This window comes from Felis catus, chromosome A3, assembly GCF_018350175.1.
Source record: "Felis catus isolate Fca126 chromosome A3, F.catus_Fca126_mat1.0, whole genome shotgun sequence".
NCBI classification, from domain to species: Eukaryota; Metazoa; Chordata; class Mammalia; order Carnivora; family Felidae; genus Felis; species Felis catus.
Genome location: NC_058370.1, coordinates 36361758 through 36379204, shown reverse-complemented (window position 1 = coordinate 36379204; position 17447 = coordinate 36361758). Strand labels below are relative to the sequence as shown.

Genomic DNA, 17447 nt, shown 5'->3' with positions numbered 1-17447 from the left:
TACATGTCTGTGGAGAGACAGACATTCATGGAATGGTGTTCAGGATGCTTGTGGGCCTATAACAAGGAGACCTGTCTCCAGGATAAGCTTCCTGAGGAGTGATTTTGAGCAGAGAGAAGACTGAGCACAGGGAAAGTGGAGACCAGGGCTCCAACATGGGCAGAGGCCCCAAGATGAGTAGAAGAATGGAGATTTGGAAGAAAGGAATTAAGCTGCTATGACTGGAGCAAGAAAGAAGGAAAAAGTGAGACAAGATGAGGCTGGACAGGCAGCTACTCGAAGGACCCTAGCTTGCACCCTTGGAGCCTTGGGGAAGAGGTTCACAAGATCAGACCTCTGATTTTAAGGGATAACACGAACTGAATGAAGTGTGAAGAGCAGGCGAGGCACTGGCCAGAGCAGGCGCAAGGAAGCCAGCCAGGGGGCTGCTGTGGGGGCGCAGGTATCCAGGGGAGGCGGAAGCAGGGACTGCTTGCTGGCAGCAAAGGAGGTGACTGGCTAAGGTATGAACATCACAAGACATGCTCCATTAAAGATTAACTGTTACCAGAAGTAGAAAGGAAAGGGAAGATAGTGCTTTCGCTCCAAGTTAACTTTCAGCGAGGAATACTTAACACAGCTTTTCTCCTACAGAGTGAACAATAGAGCGGTGCATTATATCATCTTGCCTCCCTCTGGCACTCACTACTTATCTCAGTACAGGGAAGCCAGTGCTCATCCCACAAGTGGCCAGTCACTGGAGGCTCCAGGAGGCAAACACAGGTTTCTCCTTGTTTGTGCTTGCGCAGTTAAATAAACCAAGTCAAAGGCAAATGACAAACTTGCAGCATATAAAACATACAAAGTATTCATATCCTTAAGGAGTATTTATAAACTAATAAAAATATGAACATTAAAATAAAAACATTATAAAGAAATTGAAGTGTGCAAACATGTATATCATCAGGATATTTGCTGTACTGCTGTTTATGACAGTGTAAACATTACATGCAACCTAAATGTCCCACCAATAAAAGAGAGTATGGATATTTAATGGAATACTACATACATTAAAAATGGTGATGTGAACCCTGCATAGCCAAAACAATTCTGAAAACCATTAAGAAAGTTGGAAGACTTCTATTTCCTAATTTCAAAATTTACTACAAAGTTATGGTAACCAAAACAGTGTGGTACTGGCATAAAGACAGACATCTAGAACAATGGAATAGAACAGAGAGCCCAGAAATAAACTCTCACATTTATTTATTTTTTTTTAATTTCTAATGTTTATTTTTGAGAGAGACAGACAGAACATGAGCGGGGGAGGGGCAGAGAGAGAGAGGGAGACACAGAATCCAAAGCAGGCTCCAGGCTCTGAGCTGTCAGCACAGAGTCTGACATGGGGCTCGAACTCATGAAGCGTGAGATCATAACCTGAGTTGAAGTCAAACAGTTAACCAACTGAGCCACCCAGGCACCCCTAAACTCTCACATTTATGATCAAAGATTTCCAATAAGGGTGCCACGACCACTTGATGGGGGAAAGGACAGACTTTCCAACACATGGTGGTGGGACAACTGATTATCTATGTGCAAAGGAATATAGTTGGACCATTTCCTTAAAATTAACTCAAAATGGATCAAAGACATAATGAAAAGGAACAAAACCTATAAAACCTATAAAGCTCTTAGAAGAAAACACAATATTTGAAAAGCTTCATGTCACTGGATTCAGGTGGCAAAATATGAAATACATAAATTGACTACATCAAAATTTAAAATATTCGCACATCAAAGGACACTATCGAGAGTGAAAAAGCAACACACAATGGGAGAAAATATTTGCAGGTCATAAACCTGATAAGGAATTAATATCCAGAATATATAAAAGAACTCCTCCAACTCAAAAACAAAAAAGCAAACAACCCAATTAAAAAACAGGCCAATGACACAGACAGACATTTCCCCAAAGAAGATATACAAATAGTCAATAAGTACATGAAAAGATGGTCAAAATCACTACCCATGAGGGAAACACAAATTGAAGCCACAATAAGATACCACTTCACAACTGTTAGGATGGCTATTATCAAAACCAGAGAAAATAAGTACCAGCAAGATTATGGAGAAACTGGGATCTATTCTTGGTGAGAATGTAAAACGTAGTCACTGTGGAAAACAGGATAACAGTTCCTCAAAAAAATTAAACCAATAATGACCATATAATCTGGCAAGTCCACTGTGAGGTATACAGCCAGAGACTCAGAAAGCAGGGACTCAAAGAAGTATCTGAACACAAAAGTTCATAGCAGCATTATTCACAACCACCAAATGGTAGAAATAACTCAAGTATCCTGTGACAGATGAACAAATAAACACAATATGTATGTGTGTGTGTGTGTGTGTGTGTGTGTGTGTGTGTGTGTGTGAATACTATTTGGCTTTAAAAACAAAGAAAATTCTTGGGGCGCCTGGGTAGCTCAGTCGGTTGAGCGTCTGACTTCGGCTCAGGTCATGATCTCACAGTCTGTGAGTTCAAGCCCCGCGTTGGGCTCTGTGCTTATAGCTCAGAGCCTGGAGCCTGCTTCGGATTCTGTGTCTCCCTCTCTCTCTGCCCCTCCCCTGCTTACACTGTCTCTGTCTCTCTCTTGAAAATAAATAAACATTAAAAACAAAGAAAATTCTGATAAATGCTATAATAGGGAGGTACTTTGAAAACATTATGCTAAGTGAAAAAGTGAGACACAAAAGGATAAATACTGTATGATTCCATTATAGGAGGTACCTCAAGTACCTAAATTTATAAAGTCAGAAAGCAGAATACTGGTTACAAGAGACTAGGGAAGAGACTGATGGGGAGTTACTCTTTTTTTTTTTTTCTTAATATGACATTTATTGTCAAATTGGTTTCCATACAACACCCAGTGCTCATCCCAAAAGGTGCCCTCCCCAATACCCATCACCCACCCTCCCCTCCCTCCCACCCGATGGGGAGTTATTCTTTAATGGGTAAAGGATTCCAGTTTGGGACGATGAAAAGTTCTGGCAATGGAAAGTGGCAGTGGCTGCACAACAACATGAATGTACTTAATGCCACTAAACTACACACTTGAAAATGGTTACAATGGTAAATTTTACGATATGTATAGTTTACCACATTAAAACGATTTTTTTTAAAATGGTCATGTACGTGTTTTAAAGGATTTCTGTATTATGTTAGGTGAAAAAAATAGGTTATAAAATTGTACAGAATGATCCCTTTTCTGTTTAAAAACAAACTTCTTAAAAATATATAAAATAAAAAAATAAAATAAAATAAAATAAAATAAAATAAAATAAAATAAAATAAAATAAAATAAAATAAAATAAAAAACTTCTTGCCCACATGAGCCCAACAAAGACTTTGATTTTCATCTTGGGGCCAGAACAACACACAACACATGTACCCTACCAGGCTGGAAAATTGAGTATTTAGCATTTTCCACTCAGTAGTAGAGGAAGAAAAGGGAAGGGCTAGTTGAGAATCAGTACTGACCACGCCACGTGCACGCCAGAAATGGAGGTCTGTCTGAGAACCTTCTGTGTTCCTTCTCCTTTTGTACAAGTCAGAAAATGAAACTAGCCAGGTCTGTTGGAGTACAAAGGATGCAGGCTCCTATGGCTTTTCTCAAGCTTTATCCTACTACTAAGTGAAATTCCAGAAAATGTCACCTAACACAAAATTGTTTAGACTGAAAATTCCATTCAAGGCTTTGAGTTTGGGTTAAATTAATCTGTCTGCCTACTTATCAGCTGTGCCCAGGTGAATACTGTAGTTTAAGTATGTCTACGAAGTGGGGGTGGGGGGTGGGATGCTGCATTAGCATAACCTAGGGGGATGCCACGTTAGTATAACGTGGTTCACAGCAGTCCAGCCCTGTCCTCTGAGGATTAACACAAGGTTGACTGTACTTGTACCACAAAAGAGTGTTACGAAATGCCAACCTAAAGGAGAAAAAATTAAAAACACGGCAATGATAGGTAGAAAGAACAGTGGGCTGGGAGTGAGAAGAGCTGGATCTGGGATCAGGTTCTGCCACTTGTCACCCAAGTATGCTTTCCTTCAACAGGTCACTGAATATGTGTATCAAGCACTGGGCTAAGTAAGGCAGGGAGGGGAACAGCGTTGGGGGGGGGGGTGGGGGAGGGATGCCAAATAAACAAGGTCATCTCGATCCTCAAAAAGATGATCTTTTATTTGGGCGAGCTCTTAATCTTGTAGACCCTCAGCTTCTTCACCTACAACTCGGACATTACCGTTCTCAAAGTGTTGTTAGGAAATAGTGCAGGATAGTTCAACCCCAGTGCCCTTGATGTTTTGGGCCAGATAATGCCTTGTTGTGAGGGACTGTCTTGTGTATTGCAGGATATTTAGTGACATCCTTGGCTTCTAACTCACTAGATGCCAGTAGCTTCCTGCCAACCCCTCTGACTTCAGTGATGGCAACCAAAACTGTCTGCAGACATTACCAAATGTCCCCTCCTGCAAGACTACCCCCAGTTGAGAACCTCTCAAATAGGGTGTCATATATATGAAAGCACTTAAAAAAGCATAAAGCCGCAAATCAAGTCAGTATTAATGTAAATCTATTTGTAAGACTACTTGTCAAAAAAAAAGTCCCTTAAAGTACAGTTTCCTTAGGAATGTTTTATTTTCTATTTTTATGTTTTTTGCTTACCATTAAAAGCCCTCCAGGGCTTTTTGGTTAATTTTCCTTACCCAAACAAAGCATCTTCATTAGAACATATTTTTTAAATGTATCACTGTACTAACACGACAGTCAGAGTCAAACATAATTGCCATCTCTACAAAGCAGAAATTTTATCCAAAATCAAAGTACTCTGTGCCTACCTTTTAAGGTCAAGGGACTGGATCTTGTGAATTCTGTATTTGATGGCCTGTGCTGTTTACGAACTTCCAAGTACTCCTTAACTCTTGAATCAATGGTTTCTTTTAACAGTAAACAGACTTCCTAAAGCAAGTTAAAAAATGAGATATAATCCTCTCATTTAATGAAATGCAAAGAGACAACATTGTGCATATTAAAAAGTCAACACTGAACATTTCATTTTGTTTGCTTTTTTACTTAGCTGTGAAAGCTGAAAAGAATGCTATCTGTGCTCATGGGTATCACCCCAGGTTTAAGTTTGCTACTGAGGTTTGCTCAAAACCATGTTGGTTCAGTCTGTGATCTGAGAAATTCATTTAATTTCCCTCCGCTTCAGTTCCACATTTCTAAAAGGAAGGTAAAAGCAGTGAAGTGCCCACTGTGGCCAGGCAAGACTGTGGATGAGGGAAGGATCCAGGAGGTGGAGCATCTCACTGTGACCCCACCCAGCCAGCAGGGGCAGCCCCGGCCACCGCTTCAATGGACTATTGTCATGTGGGGATGCTAGGTGGGGGAGGGGGGTCATCAGCTGGTCATCAGCTCTTCTGATCCGTTCAAGAGAAGAGGCCACAGCAATTTTTATGCGAATATTTCCCATTTTTCAAACTTGGTTCAATACTTTTCTTAACCTAAACATCCACCATCCTTCATTCATTAGTTTCTGGCTGCAGGTTTAGAAATCTACTGAAAAAGGAACAGCACCAAATGATGGGCTGAAGACAGAACTAAGAAATCAGTAATGTGATTTTCTTCCATGCTCTTATTGATACTGTGTGTGCCCATTTGCTTTTGTGAAAACTGCACTATATCCACCGATTAATGGTGAAAATAATTTAACTTCTCATATTTCTTTAAAGTAGATTAATATTTATTAGGCAACAGAAACACATGGTTTTAATTCAATGTCAATGTACCACAACACTAGCAAATTTCTGGAATGTGTTATTTTTTTATATATCAGTGTTACTTATGAAAAGAAAGACAAAACTCTAAAAAGTCCACCACATGATGGGAAGACACTGTTCATTTTAGGTGGCATGTAGCCAATGTAGAGAAAGGGGGAAAAAAATGGCACACAAATCTAAATTTCTTATCTTCGATTAAGAACTGGTGTGTAAGGAATAATAATTCTGGTCCAATTCCCAGACTGCAGAAGGCTCAGAGTTGCCGAGGTCAGCTCAAACCTGTTTCACTAATTTCTTCAATGCCATCTCAGGTTTATCTCTTATGATTTTCAAAAATTAAAATGAGAACAAAATTTTAAGAAGCCCTGAAGGGCAATGATAGCCAAACTTTTCTTTTATTGCAAATACAGACACTCCTCAACAGTAGTGAAAATCCTTGATTTAATTCACAAATGGGAAATTGTACATAAAATATAAACACTGATCTCTCTTCTGCTCTCATTTTGCAGCCCAAAGATGCAGTGCCTTGTGGAATAGAGAGAGATCTGTTTACAGTTGAGCATTCTGGCATTGTTCACACAACAGAAAGGCAGCCTTGCCCCATACTGTTGTTTTAACAATTAAAGAATTTTGCTTCACATGCAGGGTTCAACTATGACTGAGCTAGAAAATATGTGAAAGACATACATGGAAACAAAGATTGTTAAAATTTAGCCATAAATGCCCTATAAGGCTAGAACTAAAAATAGTACGACAAAAATAAAACAAAGGCCCATACAACACAAACTTTCTCCCTATAGTTACGGGGCTTTCCTTCCATGAGTCAGGTTTGACGAATGGAAGGTAGACCATGTGCAATGTGGTCAAGATAACCTAGTAACTGACCACACCACACTTGGCGAAGCATTCCCTTCAGAACCACAGCAATGCAAGAAAAGACAAAGTCCCAGCTAAACTGGACGGGCAGATAAAAAGACCACGCTGAAATCGATGAGCAAGAAGACAGAGATATACAGGGTATTTCTAGGCTAAAAAGGGCTCCAACATGCTTCCTCAAGTTTACAAATGAAACAGTTCGAGCTGGACTGTTTGGGTACAAAGACTACTCGTGCTGGACTCAAAATAAACATGGCTTTAATCCATACAATTAGTTCCCTTTTCTGAAAAGGAACTGGACATTCTTAAGACTTTCACTATATAAAGTGACTGCTAAAATGCAATCAAATTGATTGCTCATGAAATCCCAATCATGAGATGATCTAATGATAAAAAAAGATGAAAGCACTGAGGCACTGAATAGAGACTAAAATCATATCCTTCCTTGACTAGCTTTTCTTCCTTCTCTGTCTCTGTCTCTCTCTGTCTCGGAGCAATTTTCATGTCCATGAACAAACTTTAAAGGAACAACTTCAAGTATATGCAGCAAACCATCTGCTTTGCTCTGAGAGGGAAGCCTGGCTTCCTGGCATAATGCTGGAGCCAACACTGCAGCCAAGCCAACACCAGCCATGTGCAGGTCCCATCGTGCTCGGACCACCTTTGCTAAGTCATGCCTTGCTGCCCGGACGTTAGGACTAGGTGGAGCGGCACAGCTGTGTGTGGCTCCCTGGAAAAACCTAGCCTCATGCTCTGGGTAGGAGGTGACTCACATATTCGTAGCTTTATTTTAAAGCCTCCAAATCAAAGGACTTGGCAAAACTGACTAAATATCAACAAGAGAGAGCTAAGGGTGAGGTGGTAAAGCTGGAAGAAAATGGACAACAGGCTGGGTCTAGAACAGTGGATTCTAGAACGCTGTTAATGTCAGTCAAGTCAGAAGCCTTTTGGGGTGAGGTCTCCTTAAGGTGAGCATTAGTCACTTTGGGGGAAATAAAGGAACCATTTTGAACCACAGGGACATGTGTTGTTGGTAAGCCAAATCTTGGAATTACATGGAGTTGAAGTGTCGTAGGAGATGCCAGCATACTAAATGCTAAGACCTGAAGAGGATAATTTATTAACCTGAATGGTAAATCCCATTATACCGAATCTTGCGCCTGCCTTCTCCCAGCTGTTGGGCCACCAAGTATCCTTGGCAATACCGTGACAGCCAAGTGCTGATTATATCATTACCTTTTGACTGAAAATGTATTACTTATAAATTTTCTTTGGGGGAGATTTTTTTTCCTAGTAATCGTCAAAAGTTGACTGAAAACAGTTACCACAGTAAAGGATTTTGGGCTTGCTTTTGTTGCCACTATCAGCAAATTCTTCTCCGTATACTACCTTTCAGTAAAACTTGTTTTTATTTCTGGCTTTAAAAAGCTGTTGTGACAAATATGGAGGACACAAAGTGCTGTAATACTCTGAAAGTTACATGAAAGCCACTGCCTGCCTCGCTATCCCTGCTCTGGAGGACAAGGATATGGAGGAGGAAGCAGAGCACGTGATGAAAGCCAGATGCACTCTCCAACCCTCTGCCACAGCAGCACTTGGGTGGGATCACGGAAATGGAGAGCCAGTGGTGACTCAGCTGACCTCTGGTCGAACTTTTTCATTTGCAGATGAGGAGACTGAGGCCCAGGAGGTCAAACACCATGCTCCCAGTCACATGACCATCCGGCCATAGGCTTCCCTGACAGACTATTGTGAGAAGGAATACAGTCCAACACCTCCACATTTACTGTCAAAGATTCATGTTAATAAAAGGATGGTAGAAGACAAAAGCGCAGACATTGAGAATTTAAGATTTAAATAAGAATTTAATCTCAAGGTGTGAAAGATCAGCCTTGTGTTCACCTCACGCCTGCTTCAGGGGCTAGGTCTGTCCTTTACAACCAGTTAGATTAAAGTCCCTGGTTGCCTGGAACAGTCACTTTAATGTCTTCTTTTCTTAAATATAAAGAGCCCTTTCCCCCAAAACAAAGAGGTAGAATATTTCTGGTTTAAATAATATAGCATATGAAATACATAGATGTGTCACTCTCTTAAGGAAAAAAAGCAGGTCTGTCATTGGGAATACAACTATTTTTCAAGGGTTAAATATCACTCAGTATTTTTTGCCTACTGATGAAAATGAAAGCTGAAAGAGTTAATATTTCTTTGAGCATCAGCTATTGCATTTAAACAGTGAAAAGTTTTGTGGTACCTCTTTCTTCTGTTCAGAAAACCAGCTGGTATCTTTGTTTGAACCTTGCGGCAATATGTGAAGATCCACCAGGACAGCAAAATTCCCACACTAAAAAGACATTAATGGCAGAGTTAGCTCACGCCCAGCAAACAATGAGAGAAAATCTCACAAATTCCTATGTGGTTGCTCATGATGAAATGGCAACAAAGTTCCCTAGTGGACAGAAATCTTAATATGGGGCAGGGCTACAGGTCATAAACCTACTAGTTTTTGCAAGTTTAATATTTAGGGCAGAAATGCTAAGGAGAAATAGAATTTTAATCATAATAGCAAAGACAAAAAAACCTGTGTCCCACACCTTCGAGGGGATGCTCAAGGCATCCAGTGGCAGCTGGAAGGCTATCAAACACTGAGAGAAGTCCAATAGGTCAGAATTGGGTAGGCTCCAGAAAGGAATGGTTCCATGGACAGTCAGGGGAATTCTTTCTTTCACATAGGAAAGAACACATATAAGCTACTGCATTTTCAGACAGAGAAAAGGAATGGCTGGGACAGTACATTTGAGAATACAAACAGAAGCAAAGGAGAGCAAGGTGGATGCTGAATGACAGTTACCAAAACTAAATTAGTTTTATTAAAATACGCTGTAAAACTGTACAAATCCTGGGGCGCCTGGGTGGCTCAGTTGGTTGAGCGTCCGACTTCAGCTCAGGTCATGATCTCGCGGCTCGTGAGTTCGAGCCCCGTGTCAGGCTCTGTGCTGACAGCTTAGAGCCTGGAGCCTGCTTCTGCTTCTGTGTCTCCCTGTCTGTCTGCCCCTAACCCACTCGCATTCTGTCTCTGTCTCTCTCAAAAATAAATAAACATTAAAAAAAATTTTTTTTTAAACTGTACAAATCCTGCTTCTTGTCAATGTTCATCAGGGCAGCCAATAGCCATGTTATGGCTACTGAGCACATGAAATGTGGCTACTATGATTGAGAAGCTGAATTCTAAATTGTATTTGACATTAATTTAACTTAAACAGCCACATGTGGCTAGGCGATTTGTGGCATGGCTATAGACCCTGTAAAAGGTTATAGCCTTTAAATCTTCACACCTTATGAGTAATTTCTGCAAATCTCTGGATAATTGTGGATAAGGTAACTTAGAAAGAAACAGAAGACCATGACTGCAGGTTGGGGATGGTCTCAGAGGCCCAAAGGGTCAGTGATGACCTACAGGAAAATGTCATTTTGTACCTCTTTGGCTGAACAGGTTTTCTTTTTTGTTTTTTGTTTTTAAATTCCGTGCTGTAATTCAATGATGAAAGGAAAATATTTTCAACGAATGGCCCAAATAGACCAAATATAAATATGGAAGGAAAATAAAATTTGACACTTACCTCATACCATACACAAAAATTAATTTGAGATGGATGATAGACCTACACATAAAAACCAAAACTATCTTGCCAAACTTGCAGTAGAAAAAAATTTCTTAGAACCCAGAAAGCACAAAATATAGAAGAAAAAAATTATTAAATTGAATTCTGTCAAAATTTAAAACATTTGCTCATTAAAGGACACCACTGAGCTCCTGGGTGGCTCAGTTGGTTGAGCATCTGATTTCAGCTCAGGTCATGATCTTGTGGTTTGTGGGTTCAAGCCACACATAAGGCTCTCAGGTGTCAGCACAGAGCCTGCTTGAGATCCTCTGTCTCCCTCTCTCTCTCTGCCCCTCCCCGCTCGCGTGCTCTCTCCCTCTCTCAAAAATAAACATTAAGAAATTTTTTTAAAGAAAGACACCATTAATAAGATGAATATGTATGTCACAGGCTAAGAGAAAATATCTATAAATGCATATATCTGACATGAAGGACTGGCATCCAAAATAAATAACTCGTACAAATCTAATATTAAAAAAAAACAAACAACCTAAGCTTCAACAGATACCTCACAAAATAAACAAACAGCTAATAACACATGAAAAAGTGTTCAACATCAGTCATCAGGCAAATGTAAATGAAAACCACCAAGAGATACAACTACATACTTACAAGAATGACTAAAATTAAAAAGATTGACACACCAAATTTGGTAAGGATGTGGAGCTCCCCAAACTTTCATGCATTGCTAGTGGAAATATAAAATGGTTCAACCACTTTGGCAAACGGTTCGTCAGTTTCCTTTACTTAAACACACATCTAATTTACTGACTAAGCCAGCAATTCCACCTTAGGCACTTACCAAGAGAGATAAAACATGTGCACAGGAAGATTTGTACGCAAATGTTCATAGAAGTCTTATTCATAATAGCTAAGACAAGACAGAAGACAACCCAAGTCCATCAACAGGAGAATAAACAAAGTATGGTACATTCATTCAATGGAATGTTCGTCACAAAACTACAGATCCACTCAACATGGACTAATCTCCACATTACGCTGAGCAAAACACGCCAGGCGAAAAGAATACATACTGTAGGATTCCATCTATATGAAGTTCTAGAAGAGCAAAACTCAATCTGTGGCCAAAGCAATCAGAATAGTGATTACCTAGGGAGGAGTTGACTGAGAACAGGCACAGAAGAACTTTGTGTGGTGGCGGGAAGGTTCTCTATCTTGGTGGGGTATACGGTTAAGATCAGTTCATTTCAGTGTAAATTATACATCGCTAATAAATAATTTTTAAAGGCTGTGTAAAAGCATATTTACATTTACTGACAGTTATATAAAATGTCCTCTGTCCTTAAAAATGTATGGGTATTTTGGAGGAGAACAAAGTGAAGTTCAACTGGGTAAAAAATAATGAAATATGGTGAAAGAGGATCTCCTATGATGTCAAACAGTGCAGTGTGACCCACTGAACTGCTTCTTAGTGTGTTACAACCAGTATTTTATTTTAATGAAAGAGAATCAAAGGGAATATGTGAATAGAATAAAAAATATCAATATGTCACATGGTACAGTCAAGTCTTATTTTGTGAAACTTATGTATGAGTATACTGAGTTATGATGGGAAGCCTATTTCTTACTGTGGATTTGTGGTCAAAACTGTTTGAAAACCACACTCAAGTATACTGTTACTTTACGTTTCTTCACAACTGTTGATTATAGATTTAACCTTTAAGGAATATGCTGCCACCAGGTGGAGGTCATATGCCACAACTACATGACATTAACCAGGGGTTATTAACTTTTTGTGTGCCATGGATAAAACACAATGGATTCAAAAGAAAACCAATTTGACTGAAGTACGATTATCCAAATTAAAAAAAAAATTGTGATTTAGTAATGTATGTACTTGTCTATTAAGGCACTGGCTCTTTTCATAGTGGTAGATCTAATAACTACCAAAAATCCGAAGTAATAGTAAACATACATGATACCTTCAGATATGTGCCACAACTATAAGATAATATGAAAAGAGCTATGATTCTACTGGTGACATATCCTGCAAATACCATGTTTTGAATACTTAATTTATAATAAAAAAATTGGTTAGAATTTGGTTAAAATAAAGATGTAATTTTTGCTCCCATCCAAGTTCACCAACCCTCTCAATTCTATCCCAGACCTGTTGAGGCACCACAGATGGCAGAACAAGAACCTCGCAGAAGCAATGGGATGTGCCTTATACACATTTTACTGGGTTTCCTGCAAGTGTTTAATCCTGACTCCTTAGACCAAGTTCTCTGCTTGCCCTTCTCCATTAGCAAAATTGGCTTTTAAAATAGTATAAAAAAAAAAAAGTGATACTTGAACAATTTGAATTGATACTATGTAATAGTAGCTTTCTATAAACTTTTTTTTATGTTTATTTATTTTTGAGAGAGACAGAGAGAGAGAACATACATGCACAGGAGGGGCAGGGAGACAGGGAGACAGAGGATCCCAAGCAGGCTCTGCTGTCAGCACAGAGCCTGATGTGGGGCTTGAACCCACGAACCATGACATCACGGATGACCTAAGCCAAAGGCGGGCAATTAACCAACTGAGTCACCCAGGCGCCCCTGTAATAGTAGCTTTCTAATGAATTAAATAGCAAGGTCCAATTTGGTATTCTCTCATCATTTCATACCTTTGATCACAAATAATCTAGTGTAAGTTTGATTATAAAGAGACCGATTAGAATAGTTTTGTTTTTGGAATCTTACTCTGGTGTTCAAACTTTCCTGGGACTTCAGCCAGACTCTGCCACCAGGCACATGTGCAGTCCCCCCAACACACAGCAGGGCTCTCCCCCAGCAGCCAGCAGTTCTGAGTTCTCCAGCAAGCTCTCTCAGACTCCCACACCAAGCAGCCGTATGCTGCCTTTCTAAAGTTCCCTGCTCTCATAGCTTTGCTGCTTTGCTTCCATGAGTGAACAGAAGTTTTAAGGGAAAAAAAGCCTCCAACTGCTGCCAGGAGCACAGCCTTCACTTCTCCTTAATTAGGAGGAGGCTATTTCATCTCTCAGCAGAGAAACTCCAGCTCTCTTCAGAAAGGGGGAACACACAAACCATGACTTCTTTCTTAGGCCACAGCTGCTCACTTTACACAGGCCAGTTACCTCTTTAACAGACCAAAGGCCACTAGTAAAAGCTTTGCATCTCATGCCGTGGGTTGTGAGTCAACAGGCCAGGGTCTGATCCAGCTTCTAGCCCCCTCCACCCAGACGTTTCGGCCAAAAGCCTGGGAGTCAACCCCAACTCCTCCTTTTCCCTAACCCTCCACACTCAGTCACCAAGTCTTATTGGTTTTACTTCTTGAAGGGCTAAGCACACCTCTGTCTCTCGTTCTGCATGTCACCTCCCTCCTGGTGTCTCATGAACTCTCAACACCAACCAGAGCAATCTCTAACATACGTGCTTTCTGCCCTCTGATTCCAATGCACCCCGATGCTCCTGGATTTGTCAACTTTTATGCCTCCTTGAACCCCAGGAGGAGCATGGACATCTCAGTGCAGCTTTTCTGAACAGTTTGTCACTTGGTCCCCTGGATCAGGCCTATGCTTCACATGCTTATTTATTTCTGCACTAAATGGGGCTGCCCCATTTAGGCTGCCCCTGCTAGGCTGTTAGCTCCTTGGTGCAGACAGACAGGGTCCCAATCTCATTCAAATCTACACTGCAGCAATTAGCACGGGACCAGCTCACAACAAGTGCTTAATAGTGTGTGTGTGTGTGTGTGTGTGTGTGTGTGTGTGTGTGTGTGTGTGTGTTGTGTACAGACAGCTTTAATCTTCAGTGAGACCCTGCTGGCCTAGCCCTTCAACATCCATGCCACCACTGCTCTGCCTTTAGAGTCTTTATCAAGGGGAAGATTTCACGGCAAGTGCTATTTAAAGGAAGGAAGAAAGGAACGAATGAACAATGACAGTATAAATGGGCTCTGAAGTTTGGGCAAACCACAGCCTTATCTGTAAACTGAGGGTGCTGAGCCCATTCTGGGGACAAGGCTGTTCCGATTCTGCACAGGACACAGATGCATCATAGAACAATTTCCCCTCTCCTTATTCTAGAGTGGCAACAACTATGCCATCACCAGTGACAACCAGTGATTTTCTATAGTTTGAAAAAAAAGGGACTAGATGGATCCTATGATTATCTCAACCTAACTTCACTGCCAGGGGTGGAAGATTTTTTTTTTTAATATGAAATTTATTGTCAAATTGGTTTCCATACAACACCCAGTGTTCATCCCAACAGGTGCCCTCCTCAATGCCCATCACCCACTCTCCCCTCCCTCCCACCCCTCATCAACCCTCAGTTTATTCTCAGTTTTTAAGAGTCTCTTATGGTTTGCCTCGTTCCCTCTCTGTAACTTTTTTTTGCCCCTTCCCCTCCCCCATAGTCTTCTGTTAAGTTTCTCAGGATCCACGTAAGAGTGAAAACATATGGTATCTGTCTTTCTCTGTATGACTTATTTCACTTATTAGCATAACACTCTCCAGTTCCATCCACGTTGCTACAAAAGGCCATATTTCATTCTTTCTCATTGCCAAGTAGTATTCCATTGTATACATAAACCACAACTTCTTTATCCAGTGAAGAAATGGGCAGAAGACATGAATAGACACTTCTCTAAAGAAGACATCCGGATGACCAACAGGCACATGAAAAGATGCTCAACATCGCTCCTCATCAGGGAAATACAAATCAAAACCACACTCAGATATCATCTCACGCCAGTCAGAGTGGCTAAAATGAACAAATCAGGAGACTATAGATGCTGGAGAGGATGTGGAGAAACGGGAACCCTCTTGCACTGTTGGTGGGAATGTAAACTGGTGCAGCCGCTCTGGAAAACAGTGTGGAGGTTCCTCAAAAAATTAAAAATAGATCTACCCTATGACCCAGGAATAGCACTACTAGGAATTTACCCAAGGGATACAGGAGTGTTAATGCATAGGGGCACTTGTACCCCAATGTTTATAGCAGCACTTTCAACAAGAGCCAAATTATGGAAAGAGCCTAAATGTCCATCAACTGAGGAATGGAAGATCTTATCTTGTAATTTTACCTTAAGTGTCAAATAAAGGTGGAAATGCTAACACTTCTCACACATGAAGGTACCTGAGAAGCAGGCTCAGAACTGTGAGATCCACATGCATTCTCCCATTTCCTCATTCATTCAACACCTGCTGAGTTTCACCGGAGCCCTGGTCAGACCCTGAGAGGGAGAGGCACTTACTGTAGTAAGTGTAACCACAGTGCACACCCCAGGACCAGAGGTGGCCAAGCCACCACTCTGCCTGAAGGAGGCCAGGGATGAGGTATATGACCTCTCAGCTAGTCCTGAGGAAGAGGACAGGTGGTGGAGAAAAAGAAAAAAACAGCAGCCACATGAGGACAGAGGCCCGAATAGCCTGGCATGCTCTGGGGACAAAACAGAGTCTGATAAGCAGAAACAGGACGTCAGCAGATGAGGCCAATAGGGCAGGAGGGTTCAGACCACAGAGGAACCCTGGGCAAGCCAAGGAGGAACGAAAAGACCTGTAGGCTGGAGAGCTCTCTCAGGTAGGAGTGCCTGGGCCGGCAGAGCCATGCGGACAGGTTTAAAGCCCACCCCCAAACCCAAATAAGAGACAATGGAAGGTGATGGGTAAAGATGAAGGAGTAGATCTGAGACACACTCAAAAGAGAAAGAAGAGGATGTGGTTTGGGGCAACAATGATGCCCTAGGCATGTGAGTAGTTCCAGTGTGCCCATGGGCTGTCCACAGGCAACTCACTCATGTGGGTCTGCTGGAACTGTTATTGGCATTTTATACCACATGCCACTAAGGACTTAAGGCAGTTTGGATTAATAAGGTAAATATGAAAGGTGGAGGAAATAAGAAAAACAAGGGTAGAAATCTAAAATGAAGCCAATGGTAGGTCTGTACAAAATTTCCACCATTGTCATAGGTCTTTGCAACAGTTGGCTCTGAGTTTGCTAGTTCCTGATGTAAAACAAGAAAAGCCAATCAGAGTCTGTAAGATGAGAATGAATCAGTACTGAGGATAACTCAATCATTTCTAAATATTAAATCTAGAGAGACATTTCTCCTGAAGATTTTCATGAAAAACAAAAACAAAAACAAAACATGGCGACTCTCTTCCTGGAGTATCTACCAACATTACTAAAAGGCTTTAAGGAACATATTAAATATCTTCCTATCAAAATAAAGTGCATGTATGTTACATGGAATTAGAAAGTCATGTGGTTTTTGAAGAAAAAGCACAGTTTACAGAGCACCTATGATCTAGGCATTGTGCTAAGCTTTATCTATAGTATTCCATTTAATCCTCACCACTAGCCTACAAAAGAGCACAACTATTACTCATATTTCATAGATAAGGAAGTGGCATCTGAGAAGGTAGAGACTAGTCCAATATTACACAGTCAATAAGTGACAGACCAGAAATCAAATCCAAATCCATTAGACTCTAAAGCCCCCTGCCATGTATTACTTTGAAGAAATATCCCCTCTGAAAAAAGACCACTCAGGACTTCTTTCCAGAAGCCATGTGGAGGCATATTTAAGGCTACCTAGCCTGGAACCCACACCACTATACCTGTTCCCTCTTAGGGTGAGCGCTGGAAGGCTTGTCTGTCCATTAGTGACAAAGGACTGAACCAAGAACTCTGAACAGGGTCACTGAGCTCCCTTCCCTGTGCAGTGACTCATTCCATGCTTGAAGAGAGGCACTAAGAGTTCTGATGCTGAAGCTGTCAGTGTGCGGTGCCCTGCTAGGATAAGCGTGCAGAGTAGTGGCAAAGGCCCCCCTGCATAGAGACGGGGGTGGGAGGGGGAGGGAAGAAAAAGGGGAGGAAAGGACTGTAGCAGAGGACCAGGGCAATAAATCACACTGAACGTGGGGTGGGGGTGTTGGGACAGGCGGTCTCCTGACAGTAACAATCCTATCCAGAGTTAAAGCAGAAGAAAACTCAACACAAATCTTTTGTCCACTTAACTCCCTTGCCCTCTCCTTACCCAAGAAATCTAAGCTTGGAGTTTACATTCAAGAAAAGCAACCAGCATACCTTTAGGATGGCATATTCAATAAACAAACAGGT

General features: G+C 41.1%; 1 protein-coding gene across 1 annotated transcript in view; it reads right to left on the bottom strand.

The window, feature by feature from the left end:
• SLX4IP (SLX4 interacting protein) overlaps nucleotides 1-17447 on the bottom strand; it is a 177683-nt gene that overhangs the window by 56196 nt on the left and 104040 nt on the right. Inside the window, 2 exon segments of the mRNA XM_003983783.5 lie at nucleotides 4874-4994; nucleotides 8943-9032. Of these exon segments, the coding sequence (XP_003983832.2) occupies nucleotides 4874-4994; nucleotides 8943-9032 (211 nt within the window).